This window comes from Thermobia domestica, chromosome 11, assembly GCF_964235325.1.
Source record: "Thermobia domestica chromosome 11, izTheDome1.hap1.1, whole genome shotgun sequence".
Classification (NCBI taxonomy): Eukaryota; Metazoa; Arthropoda; class Insecta; order Zygentoma; family Lepismatidae; genus Thermobia; species Thermobia domestica.
Window position 1 is genome coordinate 155160341 of NC_137464.1, and position 18412 is coordinate 155178752.

Genomic DNA, 18412 nt, shown 5'->3' on the forward strand with positions numbered 1-18412 from the left:
TATCCATAATCATTCCTTAGCTATGTAACAGTAACCAGTAATTACCATGACTTCACAGCTATTCATATTTGTCATGACTTCTCAACTGAAATGTTCCACATGATCTTGAACACAGTGGTACCGGACAGTGTTTGAAGGCAGAGGTAACTGACAGAGCTTGAAAGCATTGATACCAGACAATGCTTTCTGTGTTCATGAAAGCAGTATTACCAATGTCACAATTAAAATTACATTGACGTCGTTCTGTGATATTCAACCCAGGATTACAGGGACTTCTCAGACATCCTGTACACACCCCAATCGATGCAAATGTGTCAATATTGAAAGAAAAAAAACTATTATTATTATTACGCTTGGGAAGAAAGAAGAAAAAAAAGAACATGATTTTCGTTTTCAGACGGTAACAAATAATTATCGACCAACTGTAAACGTGTCATTATTTAGGTTTAAATATTTAGTGAAACTTATAATTAATGAAGTTATCAGTATCGACAGAAATTGAAAATAAGTCTTAGAAGGATGTTATTGGTCATCCACTTATCTATATAAAATTACAATTTTCATTTTCCTTTTTATTAAATGTAAGGTAGAATACAATATTTGTACTTCCGCAAAAATGTGAATAAATATACAATGAAAATATTCTCTTTACATGTTGCGAAGAAAACTATCATGTCGTGAATTATTCTAAAATGATAGTTTTTTAAATCTATTTGGAACTCATTAGAATTAAGTTCTCTTTTCTTTCTTGCATTTACAGATTCCATTATTTCGTATGCGCATCGTTGATGACCTGGGTTCACCAACGTATCTAGATCCCACTCTGGATCATCCGCTGTATATGGAAGCAGTTGATCAGGCGTTGTCTCTTTGTGAGGAAGATGCAGGCCCACAACATCTGAGGCTGATCTTAGAGTGGGACCTCCAGGCAAAAGAAAGGTTGGTAAATACATTGTACAGTTCTGCTGAAACAAGTAGAAGATAAAACAATTACACACGGAAATCGCTTCCTCCCACTACCAATTTTACTACAAAACTTCCAGGTATAACACAGTATGATACAGTTTCACTAAAATAAGGATAAAAGTTCTCTAATGATTAGGATAAGTTGGCCAAGACCATATGGCCAAGGAAAGTGTTTCTCACAAAGCACCGCAGTAAACTCAGAGAGAGGTAAGAATCCCGCAGATCTCCACGGAAGGGTAGGCGGGAAAAGGAGAACCACAACGCTCTGCTGCAATCTAGGTGGTTTTGTCGTTAAGGATCTCTCAAAGTTCCACTGCAAGCTAGGAGAGGGGACTTGACCAGCCAAAGAGTGACTGATACCCGTTATGTTGATCCTCTGAATTTTAGCTGCTCCTGTGTGGCGGTGGCACATGTTCCTTCTCTATCACGTGATGAGTGGTGGCGCTGCTTCTCGTAGTGGCTTGTAGTAACTGCACTTGGTATTGTTTGTAAATAGGAGCACATCTTAATGTTTACAAATGGAACCATGTGCGAGATATTACAATATACAGCGATAGAACTTTTTTTTTTTAATGTTTTTAAATGACACATTTTAAAAGGTTTCTACCTGCTCTGCGTAATGGTCCTCCAACACTCAGTAGCATATTTGTGATTTTTATCTTTAGGCGAAACAGGAATTCGTGATCTACCTTGCTCATTCTGCCTAATTTTCGCAAAAAGGGATATTTAGATTTGAGAGAAATTATTAGTAATTATTTTCCTGCTTATTTCTCTTGATTTTTACATATAATTCCAAAACTCCTCAAATTCAATAAGCAATCGTGGACCACCATTATATTATTAATAGTATATTTACTGATGTGTGCTCGCCGTCTGCCACCTCACGATGTCTGTTACTCTTATGTTTATACAGCTTCAGTGTTCTGCGTAATTGTTTTCTGTATAATGGATTTATCGAAAGAAATTATACATACAAACAAGGCATGAAAGACATAATTTTTATTTCCAACTGTTTCTTTTCCTTCCCATCTAACTTCGTCAGCTCTCACCAAGTCTATCCCGAATTTTTCTAACTTGCTTCTTATCGATATTACTGGCCCTGCTGTATTAAGACTCGCTACATTCCCGTTCCAAATCTAATGTCCATTGAGTTGTCCCAAATTATCAGTCTTGTTCTGAGGCTTCTCTGAACTTTTTTGAACGACTGATTTTTGCAGTATGAGGTTGTTAGCCTCGTACCAAAACCCCAAGCTAGAGGACCATCATGAGCTTCTATATTTTCTGTATTTCAGCTTTCTATGTGAAAGTGTTTACTGAATTGGCTAAATGTCAAAAGTTTTTTCAATATAGATATTCTCATTGTATAGATTTTTCACATCAGAGAGAGTACATCCACGTTTTCATGAGGGCAGGTATATGTTCTCAACTATGTTACTGGTTAGTTGCACGCTCGCTCGCAAGTAGAAGGATCAGAGCCCCCGAAAATTCTCTCTCTCTCTATCAAATATGTTGAGAGCCATTTCCCCATCTCCCCGTACTTTACAAATTGCAAGTTTATTCTGTGTCAAAGTTTTGTGCCGCCAACCCCGAGTTTTGTGCTGTGTCCGTTTCCTAGTTATCCCCCTACCAAATATGCTGGAATGGGAATAATGTTCCCAGCCCTCTCCAATTTACAAATTGATTTTTTTGTGCCTCTTCAGTTTCCCAAATATCCCTCTAGCAGATGTGCTGGAGACCGCTTCCAATATATCAATTTATCAAATATGCTGGGAGTCATATTTCCATCCATCCCCAATTTACAAGTGATGTTTTCGTAAATTGATTTTTTTTTCTACCATAATAATACGTACGCATCTATAGTAAGTGAGAGTCTACCACCATTCCAAGTTCGATACTAATTTGATGAATTTCGTTGATGATTTTGTTGTTGTTGAAAATTTGACCGCCATTATTCGTTAAAAATAATAATAATAAATTCACATGTTTATAAAGCAGGACAAAATGTACTGCCATGACACGTTTGATTTTGGTCGGATGAGTACGGTGTATTGTCATTTGTTTTCGAAAATATAATGCAAAATTGGTCCGTCCATATCTCAAAATTTGAAAGGCTGCACATTATTATTTTGCACTCTTATAGGGCAGATCAAAATATATCATCATGCCCAATTTGATTCCGATCGGATGTTCGGTGGGTGTATAGGTTTATGTTTTCGAAAATTTGACGTAAAATGCGGATGCTGAGGACAAGGATCTGTTGTGCCGAATCATTCGACCTACTTTACGCTGTTGGTTAAGATCCTAATTAATTAAAAGCTTATTAATTAGTTAGCGTTTTAATTAATTAATTGTTTACCTTTAACAAATGTATAATTATTTATCTATTTCTTGAGTTTACGTACCAACCGATATGCGGCTACACAAATATTAATACTCAAATCTAAATATGGTTACGTCCCTTGTCCTAATAATAAACAGCAAAGCGCATTCTTATTCAGTATCATTACTGTCCATTTTGAAATAATTAAGTTGAATGAACTTCCTTACCACTATATAGTTAGCGTACGCATCTTCGGCGCGGGACATCCAGATTTGATTCCCAGTGGGAGCTCATGGGTTCTAATTCCTCGTTTAGCTGCAGGCCCACGTCTAGTATAGCCTCAATGCTGAAAGGAACTTTAAACCTTAATTCAACCAATTAAATTGGAACAATAGAGTTTAAGCATCCAATTAAATCGTCACAATAGTTCTAAGTTGATAAACTTCGACGATTCTAACGACTTCTATTGGCGTCAGTCAGACAAGTGATAGCACAGTAATAGATAGGGGCAAGGCCGTCGCGTGGGTCGTCAGCGTCCGAGGCGAGAATTCCCAGGCGCCCCCGTCCAGTGTGTTATGAAAAACAAGCAGAGTTTATTCTGTACTAGATTTAAATATGGAATTTAAGTTAAAAGAAGTTGATATGTCATTTTTTTTTAAAACTGAATGGCTTTTGTAGTTAAAACATATAAAGGTTAATGAAAACAGAATTTGAATTATCGAAATCGAGTGCTTTTTTACTTTATACACATCAATATAATAATAGCATAGAATATACAAATAACGATACAAATATTAAATCCCAATGTGTAAGTAATAACAAACTTTGAAATTTTCTGACTTTCGCTAAAAACTAACAAAACAAACTTTTCTTTCATTGCGATTAACACACAAATTTTTCAGTAAATTTATCATTGCGTTAGAATACTAAAGTAAGTTTTTCAGGTGATGTATTATTTGTATTGGCTTCAATTCAATCCTACAATTATAATTTATGTTCAAAATCAAAATGTATGGTTTGTTAATGTTTGTTCTACAAAGCGATGTTAACGATACGTTGTTCCGAAACATTAAAGATCATATAGTGATAACATAAAAATACTAATAAATTAAAATAGAAGTGAGCAAAATCAACTGCATGATGACATATACATTGTTTGTTCAAACACTAAATACTGTAGCATTCTCCTGAATTTTCTGTGAGCAAATATAGACAATATCTCTTTGAAATCTAACTTTCGTGTTTCATCATTTTCAATAGCTACTATATCCTGTAATGGGCTATTAATTAAATCTGTAATGGGCTATTATTGAGCGTAAATACGTCTTTATCAACTTTAACTTACTAAAAAGTCAGTGGGACAAGCACAGTAATAGTATACGTAAATATAAAAAATATAAATTGTTTTAAAAATAGATGTTTGTTGGACACGATAACGATTTCTGTTGTTGACAATGTAATAGTTGACAGTGACCCAGCCAGGATTTCGATTTGGGGACACCGGGAAAGAGTGTCTGGGAATTCCCCCTTCCCCGAATACACGAAATCTTTTGATAGTACCTTTCGAAACTTTTTGTAATACTTAAGCCTTAAAATTGCATTGTAATGGCTTTTTAAATTCCGTTTTCAGTTTAGACCAATATAAGATAGCCTAAATCTGAATTTTATTAAGATTTCTTTTTCCATTTTAGTGGGGGGGCCTTGAGCCCTCTTTATGGCTACGTTCCTAATAGTTAATAAATACAGGTGTTGTATGAGGTTAGTACAGAAGTGAAGGACTGCAAAGATATTTATTCTGTTATTGGAGCATTTCGTGGACATAATAGGAATAAAGAAATGTTATTGAATTCTATTGAAGTTTCTTCAGTTTGTACCAAACTGTCATATGGATAAGAAGTAAGTAGTAGCAGATCTTGGCCAGTTTTCCAAGATAAAATCTCATCTCACAGAGAGCTGGACAGAGTTCCCGTTGAATAATCCTAGACGATGTTTTACATTATCGGTAATTTTACTTAGCCGTGGCCTGATCATTATGAAAGTGTCAGAATTAACAGTATTTAAAAAAAAAGTCATTTACCAACATAATCTGAATTCCTTGAACTTTGTTGATTTGTCGTCCCGGTCGCCCCGCCCACGCGACGGCCCTGGATAGAGCCATCTATTACCGCGAATGCTTACTGTTAGAAATCAGCTTGGCGGACTAAGACTTGTATCGTTTATAAATATGATATTTTCTATAACTGAATTCTGTATAATTTTGTATGTACTGATATCAATATATGCCATATAGATTTTTAGTAAATTTACAGATAGTCACGTGTAGAAATGCTTTTGTGATAAGTTTATGAGAATCACTGTCAAATAAACGAGTATGAATAAAGATTACGAAGAGTTACTGACAAATTTCATCCCAGGAAGAGTACGAAGTATCAATAGTAAATTTCATACTGTAGAAGAATACAGTGAATCACTAGAAAACCACGACAATCGTTGGCAAATTCTGACATGAAAAAAATATTAATGAATAACAGTGTGTTTACATGTAGGAATTGTAATATCATAATGAAACACTGGTAAAAATGTTGGCATTAGAAAATTTAAAATGCCATATCCTTAAATCGGAGACAGCACGAAACCGGGTTTGCGGCATGAAATTTCAGCATTGAAAAAAATTTTCAATTTATAAAGTGCGGGCAGAAGACGTTGTCTTAAGAATACTTGATATGGCACTTGAAAAACAGGGGCAACTAAAATTTTGGGTTTGCGGCACGAAGCTTGGACATAGAAAGAATTTTCAATTTCTAAAGTGGAAAGAGGGGACTGAGGACGTGGCTCCGAGTGTATTTGATAGTGTATATCTTGAAAATGGGGCCAACACAAAACTCAGAGTTCTCGTCACAAAACTTTTGCATAGAGAGAACTTTCAATTTCTGATTGGGGGCGGGGCGGGGGAGGGGGGTCGATTTGCATGTATCCAAGCTCTGCAAATTTATTTCTACTAAAAAGTGGTTATCAGTAAACGGCGGAAAGCTTTGACATAGAAAAAACTTTCGATTTAAGAAGTGGAGTAGGGTTATGGACGTTTCATCCAATACGGCAAGAAACTGAAGTGAAATATGTTCCAAATAAACTAACCAAATTGAGTGTTTTATTAATGAAAATTATATGCTACCTACGAACCGGATAAAACATAATATTACTTGATGTTGCACTATTATTTAAAGTTAGAATTATTGTATTTACGTTCTTTCTTGTCCAATTTATTGTATTATAAATGGTTAGAGTCGTAGCAGTGATAGTGTAGTCGACTATATCACTAAGATTGTTATAATACTAAAATTGTTTGAAACATAAAGTAGTTGTAACAGTTACAGCATATAGTGTGACCAAAATGGAACAGATTATGTATGTCCATATTGCCTCTGGGTCAATCCATAAGAAGTGATCCATAGGTGGTTGCTCGACCATCTCCGAAAATTGTAAAACTTTGAGTGTGACGAACTTTGTGTGTGAGAAGATCAATAACACTATTCTTGTTGTCTTATGTACAAGTGTTCCTGAATGGCGGCCATCTTTGTTGTCGATGGAGTGCCATTCTTTGCATTTGCAAGCGCTTACGAAAACTACAGTTGCTCAGGACATACGTATCAGACGAACTTTAAACAAAGACAAATGTTTAGAAGAGAGACTGAGGTACACGGAGAACATATATTCTTGCTTCTAAATATGAGGTTTGCAAACCAATACATGAAATCACTAGAAAAAGTACAGAAAATTACACTTTTAAATGGGCTGTAATTTAGAATAGCATAAAGTGGGGAAGTTCATAAGTTGAACATTTCCATTCACTTTCCCATAGTGAGCCATTGGAGGAACTCGGCTTTGAACACCCTGTATCTCGGAAACGAAGCAGTATCGGATCCATGTTTATAGGAACATTTTTACTTATTTGGATGTCCGCAATCACCTCGTCACTTTTGGGCATGCATTAATGTTACACCCTGTATAAAGCGACAGCGCTTGTGTTTAACTGCATTTTCCAGTATAAACTAGAAGTAAATCTAACAGATTTATGAAAGAAATTATGTATATGGAAAAGTGCGTTATATAATAATAATAATAATGATGATAATAATACACTAAAATATAAGTAGACAAGATGGACATATGATAAGTAACAAGGTTTTAAATTCGCATTTAATTCAATTTGTATATTTTAAAACAATTTTTACTTTAGACTGGTTATGATTTCTATATTGCATAATGCAATTGAAACATTTTCACTACTATTAACAATATTTAATTATAACAATTCAATAGTCTAAACCAGCGTTTCCCAACCGGTGTGCCGCGAGGAAATCGAAACAAAATTATTAATTCTATAGCAACCAAATTAAAAGACAGGAAAAAATGTATATATTTGTATTTCACATTACTATGAATTTCTACCATGGAAAAATATACTGTAATTGTAATACATTATTCTACATCTATTGTTGTCTAGCAGACAGTATTTTGGCTCGTACACATTTCCACGGTTAGCTGCTATGTTACGCTTCAATTGAGAGTCATACTAACACCGAGAAATGGAAGCACTTGTACGGTACGCGTCAAGTGAACTTTCGTAGAACACTCATTCGCACGTGGATGACAGAACAACACTTTGCTCAACAGCTGTGTTTTGACTTCGACGCATCGCAAGCTGTGTGATTGCAATAATAAGCACCGGTTTTGGTTAAAACAGCAAAGTTAAAAGTACAAGACATTTGTTTGTTCGTTCGTTATTTAGTGATCTTTGTTCTTACTGAAAGGTTGGATACAGTTTTCAAAAAAGAAAGCGTATTTTTTTTTTTTAATCTGAGTCCTATATTTCACTGCAATTGTTTTCTATTTTAAAATTAGAATAAAAAATAAGCATAATGAATTAGCATAGCGGAAAACCAGTGATCGAGCTTTCATCTCTGTGAGAAGGAGATCAGTAATCACAGAAAAAAATTACCATGGCATTTTATATTTGCAAATAATAATAATAATAATAATAATAATAATAATAATAATAATAATAATAATAATATCTATGTGTGTGCCGCGAAAATTCAAGTTACACCCATAGTGTGCCGCAAGTTGAAAAAGGTTGGGAAACGCTGGTCTAAACATTTCAAGAGGGGTAAATCCATCTGAAGTGGTCCAAAGATGGGGAAAATGGTTGCTCGACCATCTCCGAAAATTATAGAAGTTGGATGAACCTTGTGTATGAGAAGGTCAATAACATCATTCATGTTGGATGTACTAGTGTTCCTGAATGACGGCCATCTTTGTTGTCGGTGGAGTGCCATTTTTTGCATTTGCAAGCGTTTACGAAAACTACAGTTGCTCAGGACGTACGTATCAGACGAACTTCAAACAAAAACGAATGTTTAGAGGAGGGACTGAGGTACACGAAGAACATATACTCTTGCTTTTAAATAAATGAGGGTTACAAATCAATACATGAAATCACTAGAAAAAGTACAAAAAATTACACTTTTAAAGGGGCTGTAATTTGGAATAGCATAAAGTGGGGGATTCATAAATTTTGTGCTGAATACTATTGCATGTAGAAAGTCTGTAGAAATACCCACAGCTACGATACTACTGGCACCATAGATTTATGGGGATCCGAAAGTTGAAGTTTGTGATTTTGATGGCATGTTTGGGGCGTAATATCTCAGGACGACAAAGTACTAAAAATTGCTGCTTAGGCCACAAAGAAATTCTGTATGTGAATAAACTATATGATATTTCTCTTAGCATTTTTTCGAAATAAATGCTTCCAAAAAATATTTTTCAAGCCCTGGTAACTTCGTCCCTATTAATTCGAAACAAGTCATACCATGACCATGGTATCCAATACTAGAGTACTTTCGATGTGCATTATCCTATGCATCTCCGTTAAGCTGCATTTGCGTTACAGGCCTTCGAACTTTGGATGTTTGTGATACTATAACATTCTTAGTTTGCCACACTGAATAATAAAAGTGATATTTTAAGTTTACGTTTGACACGTTGATTTTAAATATTTAATAATCTGACGTAATGCCATTTGAAAAAATATAACTTTATATTTGGTTGGCAACATTGTTGAGTCTTTCCGTTTATTATATACAAAAATGCCCCCTTCTTATAGTTGCTTCGTGCAAAGTTTCACTTTTCTCTCTTTAGGTTTGTCCGTTATAGCGGATAAATTGTAAACTCTGTAGACGTGGCAATGATCATGAAGCTAGAAAGATGGAACAAATGCAACTCGCAAGCTTTTGCACAACTGAACACAAACAAAAGCGGGCCTAATTGCTGCACCATGCATAGTTTTTGAGATCTAGCATGAAACATATCAAAACATTTAAATTTTTTCGGGCTACGACCATTGTCACGAGCTTGCTTTCTTCACGTTTTTACCATGTACTAACTTTTTTCTTCATGTAATATCAGTCATTTTTTTTTTCCAATAGTTTATTCACATTCAGAATTTCCTTGGAGCATAAGCAGCAGGAATAATACAATCAAGTAGAATTATGACAATGCAAATACATTTACACTAACATAGAGAATGAAACTGATCAACATTTAAGGTTATTGGGTTGTCAGTGTTGCCAACCCGGTACAAAGTATTACGTTTTTAATAGCACTAGACGTCCACACGTTAGCATATTGTTGCTGACATCAAAACGTTCCTAAACATGGGGCAGATCCCGCTTCATTTTCTAAAGACAAGGCGTCCAAGTGTGAAGTCAATTAACGGCCCACAATAGGAAACAACGGTTCATAGATCAAAACTCATGCATGAAAGTGTTATTATGTCGTTCTCGTCACTTTTGGACATGATGTAATGTTACACCCTGTGTACAGTTAACAAACACCAGGTAAAGTTGTAGACGGTCAGTAGATATCACGTAAATATACTCGTAATAAAATAATAGTAATTTATGATTGCTAAATTAATTTCAGAAACAATGAAATAATGTACGAAAGTCAAGGGCCTCTGAAGGCAAATACAATCGTCGGGAAAATAATTACTGTTAAATCTTCCTGTTCTGTCAAAAGGTAAGATCTAAAACATGCTACATGTGCTGGAGGCTCGTTAGGCAGAACAGGAGGCTGCATTTTAACAAAAGTACGTAACATGTAATTTCCTATTCAGTTTCAGTAGGAAATCTTACTAACTTAAATAATTGTTCTATAGCTTTAAACCATATTGTGTAATGCAACGTGGATCTGTATGTTTGTAAGTTTTATATGTTTTATCCTTTTTATTTTTAGTACGATAGCTGATGATACAGATCAAGTGGAAGAGCACGCAAGTGTTAAACAACTTAAGAATTCTCCTCAGGAAGCAAGTGCTGTGACTTTAGAAGAATGTTTTGAGGTAACACAATATTAAGTTACAAAATACAGTAATTTTTGAAACTCTTAACTTGAGAAGTATCAACAAATGCAATTCCATTTTACATATTTATTTATTTAATTATTTATTTATTTGTTAATGATTCAGTCATAGCGTCACAATTTTGCTCTTTATATTCTAAGCTGTTAGGTAGAACCATGAAATAAAATATCAAGTTAACGCTATTTGGTATTGTCAAGCATCTAATGGAGATATTCTTTTATATTCAACGCTTTGAAATACGGATCGAAATAATGCTGTTCTTACATTTTACAATATTTTTTGGAGGAAAAGCGAATAATTGGTACTGAAATAGCGCAAAAGCTTTTACTTTTATATTTTTCAAGATAACAGTCATCTCAGTTTCTTACAAAATGAAATAGTTCCGACGTATCTTCAAGATATTGTTAAGTAATTTATTTTCGTATGATAACATTGACTAAAACTACATTTTTTCGTAATTGGTTACCATGAGTCCTTTCTTTCCGAATCAGTTTTTCAGATACTTATTCCACATTAACAACGAGTATTTTAATTTTCTTCAGACATTCTGACCGTCAAATTAGGCTCCACCTTATTGTATGATATTTCATCACTGTGATCTCAATAACAGCAGTAGTATCATATAAGCTCTTTGCGGGACACAATTATGGAAGTCTCTTCGAAATCATCGACATTGCACCATATGCCGTAATCCTTTTAAGAAAAGTAATGTGATATTGAACCATCCTATATTTTATATGCTCCTGCTTCCAATAGGCTAGTGGCTCGTGTTTTATATTAGTAGCGACATCTTGATTGTGGCTCTAGCTTCCAGTCGCTTTTTGGGTTACTCTTTAATTGAATTGCTACTGTCCTCATAATGCCTGCCACAAAGATTATACTTGTATTTGTTTCGTCAGAATGTTCTAAGAACTGGAAAACAAATAATGATGTATCATCAACAGACCCTACAGTCATGGAAAGTTTTCCATTGTCGCGAAAGAGAATTAATCTAAGTCTATTGATCACTGTAGGCTGTATTTCAGTAAGTTTTATGTGTACTACATCAATTTCACAACAGCAATCTTGTGATCAGCAATCATGTCGTTTCGAGCTTCATATATGAACAGTGAGTGATGGATCTTTGTCTTTCAGACTGTTACAGCGTCTCAGTCTTTAACGATACATAGATATCTTCGGCTTGCCTTGGGTATTGGCTGTGATTAGTCCTGCTCTGATTGCTGTCTACTGTACATAATCAACTTCGCAGAAGTTTTTTCTTCAAACAGAATCCTTTTTCATTTTGCATGTAGAACAAACTTGTAAATCATTTTTTGTAGAACACAAATAAAGCAATAGTAAGCTTTTTTAGTATTTAAACTTCTCATTCAAACTTTTGGGTAAATCTAAATAAACAAATGCATCGGATTTACACTGTTTATGTTTATATCCTAATGAAAATATGTGAAAGTTACCTAACATTAGTATTCAATTTTCGATCAGAAATGTGTGTTATTTTATTACAATTTGAATCTTTAAATAACACTATGGCTCATGAACCATACTACATTACAGCGTATGTATACATACATATACATGATAAATATACTATTGGACTCCAGCTGTCAGATGATAATTAGATTCCAGTGGTAAATGAATATTTATTAGCTTCTAGATATAAATCTAGAAGAAAATATAGGGACTAATTAAAATTCTTTTATTTGTTCGTTTGTTGTAATGTGATTTTAAAAAATGTCACAGAATTATTTTCTATGTAAAGGAGAATAAATTGATATCGACTTTTTTTTTTCAGTTGTATACCAAAGCTGAGATATTAGGCGCAGAAGATGCATGGCATTGTCCGTACTGTAATCGTAAGCAAGAAGTAGTGAAGAAGCTTGGTTTGTGGTCACTACCTGATATCTTGGTCATTCACCTGAAGAGATTTCGGCAGGTAAAGCAGATCTTATAAAGTAATTAGAATTGTCAGGCGTTATAACTGAATCACTCCATAGTTCTAGGAAACTCAAAGGTTAATAACCATAAAAACAAAAGCCCATTCGCAGTCCACAAATGTGTTATCCTACCCCATACCAGATATTTATTAATGCTTCAGTATTGCGTAATTAAACTAAAACTATACAACATAATACTAATGAACTAGAAATCCAATTAAACGGGAGAATGACTCTTTACTATCGACGTATGGAGTACATAGCATAGACGAAAAATCTACTCATGAAAAGTTACGAACTTGTAGAATTTTTGCGAAAACCACAATAAAGTGTTAGAATTTTTGAATATTTAAGGAGTTTGGTTTACCGACCAGAACTCCTTTAGATATTTACCCTATCCGTCCGTGTGCCTGTCTACCCGATATCGGTCTCTAGCCGAGTCACTACAATTTCTGAGAAGAATGAAGTTGTTTGTATATGGTTTTTAAATTGTGAAATGTTATGAATTCCAAAACCTATAATTTCTGTGTTGATTGTCAGCCACACTTTTGTTATCGTACTTGTCTAATATACTTCTTCGTAATTTCTTCCTATCTTTTCGGTTTTCCCAATTTTTTTCGAAGGTTGCCTACCTAAAATTATTTGCACTCCTCGCATATGTCTCACGCTTCCTATATATTCCATGCATAGGACTGGATAAGAAGGGATGATAATTCTACTCTAATTCATACCTGGCTTTAGTGGCAGAATAAATAGCAGTGACGTTACTTTAGTGTATGCTCCCTCTCTGTCTGCAATCTCCTTCCACATGTGGAAGACATAGTATATCATCAATACGTCCATCTTGGTCGATGTTTCTTACGGATCGTCCTGGAGACCGATGATGATTTCTCTCAAAGCCTTTCTTTTATTCTTCCAGAGGGATCGTAATCGTATGGATTCATGGTTGGCGAATGTTCAGATAGCTGTCCTCACCACTTACGCAAGTCGTGCACAACGTTAGTTGTATGACATCTAACATTGTTGTGCAAGATGATGTGCATCGTAGTGCCTTGCTTTTCCTTGCGAGTGCGGTACAAAGATTATGTTGCAAGACGTTACAGTAAGGTGCATCGAGCCTCTACTATCCCATGACGTACAAAACACTATGGGGTCAATCCCTGAATGTCATATGTCACAATAAACACCACCTTGCGCAAGATGCACTGTCTTTGGACGATGAAATCCATGATAATTCTACACACTACCGCTTCGAACGTGATTCATACGAGCGATCACAAATTTTGGCCGTGGTAACAATCCGTCTAAGAAGTTGTCATCTATCTCGTAGTGGTGCAACAAGTCCTGAGCAGTTGCATAACGTTGTCGTTTCTGCACCTCGGTGATTTAATGGTGTATTCACTGCGCTGCAATTTCGCGGTATCTAAGAATTCGTTGTAGGATGTGAGGCACAGTTTTGTGGTATATGTCTACATAAACAGGTAACCAGTGGGTACTCATCGGCGATTCAACTCCACTATGGACGGTTTTGTGACATGTTTATATCTGCAGCTAACTAGCGGCGGCCCATTGGCGATTCACCTCCACCTTGGAAGAAAGTAATTGTGTGATTTCAGTATGAGGTTGTATTGATTGAATTTGTCACCGACTATCGAGGTTTCTCTATTCAAGCGATAAAGTAACTTCCAATCATACACACTCCCCTTCCAGTTGACTGGGATAAATCAACAAGAAGTTGAATGTTTACCGTAAAGAAAAGGAAATAATACATTGTATGAAATAGAAATAATTACTGGTTAAAATATGTAGTACTGTACTAATGTTATGTCACGGGCAAATGAGTTATTGAAATTAAACATAACAAATTTTTTGTTATAATAAGTATATTATAACCTTTTGTTAGTAATATAAAAACAGCAATAAACTACAACATTATATATAGTGTTAAACAACAATAAACTTTTAACGCACACATGCTCAGGTTCTTTGGTATAGGATGTATTTGTAAGATCGTCCACTACAGCGAAACTACCAATTCACGGTATTAACTGAGGCGCAAAATGGCACATGCTTAACCCTTAGTCGGTAATATCCGTCTTCCAGGCGGATGTACGATACTTTTTTCTTTAGAGTTGGTACTCATATTGGAGGTATGATCTGATACTTCACCTATGCTTCAGTTGTGGGTTGACTGTGCAGTTTTTAGCAGGTGGTTGCGTGTCTACCTCATGGTTGCAAACTTCGAAGTGTATAAAGTTATTCCACCCCGTCTCGCAAGCGGATATTACTGTAAAGGAAATATATTTTATCCGTCTAAGGGACGGATATTACTTTATACTGACAACTATTAATATTTGGTTGTTTCTTTCGTTTCGAAAATTGAATATTTTAAGATGTCAAATAGTAAAGGTATACCACAAAGGAGTAAGGCTATACCACAAATGGCTATAGATCAGAAACTGATTATGATTACGGATCCGATGACTCGTATGTTCCTGAACAAGATCATTTATCCAAAAGTTCATAAAAGCAATCCAGAAATAAATTTTAATAATGCCAATAACATATCTGATAAGGGATACAGCAATGAACAGAAAAGTGATCAGAATAATACGGAAGTACAACAGAAACTGATAGTGTTTATTGCAAAAAATAGTTCAATCAGATAGAGTTGCAAGAAGCCAAATTTGGGTACTAAAACACCTAAGTAAAACGTGATAAAAAAATAAATTGTCATCATGGGTAGGACCCGCAAATTAGTTATAGAATTTTCTAAATCCAGAGGGCATCTGGCATTTATTCCTTACTGATGACACTTTGAACGAAACTGTGAACTGCATTAGTGTACAATTGAAGTGATGAGAAGAAAGTTACATAACTCCTTCTCAAGTTATAAGAATACTGATAAGACTAAAATTGAAGGGCTTATTGGTTTGATGAATTTGTGATCCATTTTCAAGTCGGGGCGTGAGAGCTTGGTGTCACTTTTATCAACTGACTGCAGTGGAATTCATGCTTTTCATGCAACCATGTCTCAAAAGGTGTGAAATTTTGGTTTAATGATTCATATATTCGTGAACGAAGGAATAGAAAGAATCCTCCAGCAGAAGTGTCCAATGTTTTCAATAAGTTCATTTCTAATTACCAAACGGCATATTCTATTGGGGTGCATATACGTGTTGATAAAACTCTACAAGGTATATATTTAGAAATTAATTCTTAGCGCGAAGCATGTTGCATTGAACTCATGGGTACATTTACAAGTGAACTACGATGTGCTTCTTATCCAGTTTATTAATTTTGATACGTAGAATCAATTCTCTGGGTGTAACTAAACCTTATTGAAAACTTACTTACACCACTTTGGCTTCAAGCGTCTCAATTGTGCGTGTCCGTCTCTCAGGCGGATGTTACTGTTATAGCTTATTTTTTGGATGTTACCAACTAAGGGTTAAGATAAGCACGCGTTACAGCTTTGGCATTTTAACAAAAAGAACCCACTATTACGGCTGAAGAACTGCACTATTGACGATTAATATTCGCTCTTCGTGCTTGCGTTTATGAAACTAGACCACTGCACGTATTGTATCAAGCAACAAAACTTTTGCGAGAATACTGCTGTGAAAATCGTGAAATGCCTTGTGTATATTTCTGAAATTATATGCTGTTATAAACTATCAGCCGATATACTGAAATTATATACTACATATGTTAACCACTTGCTCCAAAACTTGTGGCCTCCGTGCCACACTTAAAAAAAAAAAAAAAAATGAAACAGAAATTGCCAGGAGTCGGTTATTTATATAACTGAAACTATGTAGCTGGGAGCTAGCAGTTGATACGTGCACTTGCTTCGGAAATTGAAGCCGCATGCAGTATTAAAAACAAAGCTTCCGTCGCCAACAAAGTTGCGATTGAACTAATGGACTGAAACCTGAGCATCAAGCAACAACAAAGAGTGGTTTGCTCTGACTGGCCGGATTACACATGTGGATAATATTGTATCACAAAATTGTCCAATGAAGTTGGTTCCCAGGGGTACTGCCAAGCCAAAGTCAAAAATATAGGAACATGAATCTGGCTAAAACATTGAATGCAATGCCTTTTGTTGTGAGTAAGATGCACTGAGCTTATCAAACAGTTCGGCGCCAAGAGTATGGCCGTCTATGAGTTAACTGTTCACATTGAAAAGCTAAAATGAATGTTTTATCCACAAAAGAATATAATTTTGAATATAACTTTGAATAAAATTTTATAAGTTTTCTGCTGTAGAAAATGTTGAGCTTTTGGGTGGTATTAAATTTCTTTCCAAAGGACGTATACAGGATGTTGTTAAATGTATGTATTTCCAGCGTTCTATGATTACCGTCTCTACTTGCAATCATTGCATTTTATCTACATTCACTTCCAGTTTGTTTTCCTTCCTCGCAATCAGTTACTAATTTTCCTAATCAGGCATTCTAAACCAAAGTTAGATAGTAATTGCTCTTCAGGTTGTGACTGTTGGGAGGAAGCAGACACTTTTTTGTTTTCCTATTCGGTCTGTACTTTTTTGTTTTAGTAAGCCATGCTTTTGCCAAACTTACAATATCCGTAATTCGAGGGTTTTTGAAAATCTGTGTATATGGTGAACGATACATTATATTCAGTTATTCGCTCCCTATTTTCTAACGCATATAGAGGCTGTTCCGCTCCAAGGAGCGAAGTTCAAGTGATCGATGTGTCTCGCCTGGTTACGAACAATGTCCTGGCACCGTAGTTTCCGATGCAGAAATCTCTGCTGGAGAACTACGAGAGAGATCTTGTTTCATCCTCTTTCACAGTTTTCCAGAATCCACTCACTGCGTGACACGCCTCTTGCCCACATTGCCTTTTAAGCAATCCAAATCCACAAAAGTCAATTGAGACTTCACAAGTATCTCTTTGAATGGCATACTCTGTACCTCCTTTCTATCCTGGATAGTCTTGAATGTATGATGATTTGTCTTGATGAATGCAAACTATGTTGATGTCATTTCCGTACATTTCTTGTGCTCCTGCTCGTTGATCGATCTCAGGATTTCTCCTCGTAGTACTGCGAATTGGTTTTACAGTTCTTCACCCAGCAAATCTTCAATTTGCCTCGATGACAGTAGCCGGCACCCACCATGATCCCGTTGGGAAAGTCTCTTTGCATACTTGGACCACTTTGTGAAGTACTTTACGCCTTTGTGTAAATAATGGCTCTTGGTTTGTCGCAGTCAGAAAGGCGCAGACGTGTCGCCACTTCTAGCCTGTCAAATTCTGCGTGTGCATATTTCGAGCGTTACATTTGCGTTCCCATTGGTAAGGGGATGACCGCGTGCATTGAACACCTTTTTTTGAAGGTTCAATCATTGATACAAGATGCGGGTGTCAGCTCGAAAGACACATTTAGATGATTCATCACGTGTCTTTGGGTCGGCGGGTTCTCTTGCATAGCTATTCTGCGAAGTTTCACCTACATGTTGGTGGTGGCTTATGTGCACAGCTGGAGAGAACCGAGCGCTAGGTTCACAGAATCATTATACTTGCTGGTCACATTTTTTGATTAAAGTCAAGTTGATGTCACAACCCTTACTTTGTATCATAAAGAAAGAAAAAAATCCCCAAAGGACCTCAATTTTGGCGACATTTTTGGCAAATTGAGAAAACACAAACATTGGGAAAAGTTATACAAAACACTCCTTCTAAAAGCAGCGCGATTTCGGCGGGATTTTCGTTCCAGCAAGAGAAACATCCTCACACTAT

At 35.7% G+C, this 18412-nt stretch overlaps 1 protein-coding gene across 2 annotated transcripts in view; it reads left to right on the forward strand.

The window, feature by feature from the left end:
- Nucleotides 1–18412, forward strand: part of LOC145664507 (ubiquitin carboxyl-terminal hydrolase 31-like) — a 363896-nt gene that overhangs the window by 311421 nt on the left and 34063 nt on the right. For both annotated transcript variants that reach the window (XM_081731230.1, XM_081731231.1), the window contains exons 6-8: nucleotides 761–939; nucleotides 10583–10688; nucleotides 12502–12642. In XM_081731230.1, coding sequence (XP_081587356.1) covers nucleotides 761–939; nucleotides 10583–10688; nucleotides 12502–12642 — 426 coding nt within the window. The remainder of the gene's footprint in view (nucleotides 1–760; nucleotides 940–10582; nucleotides 10689–12501; nucleotides 12643–18412) is intronic.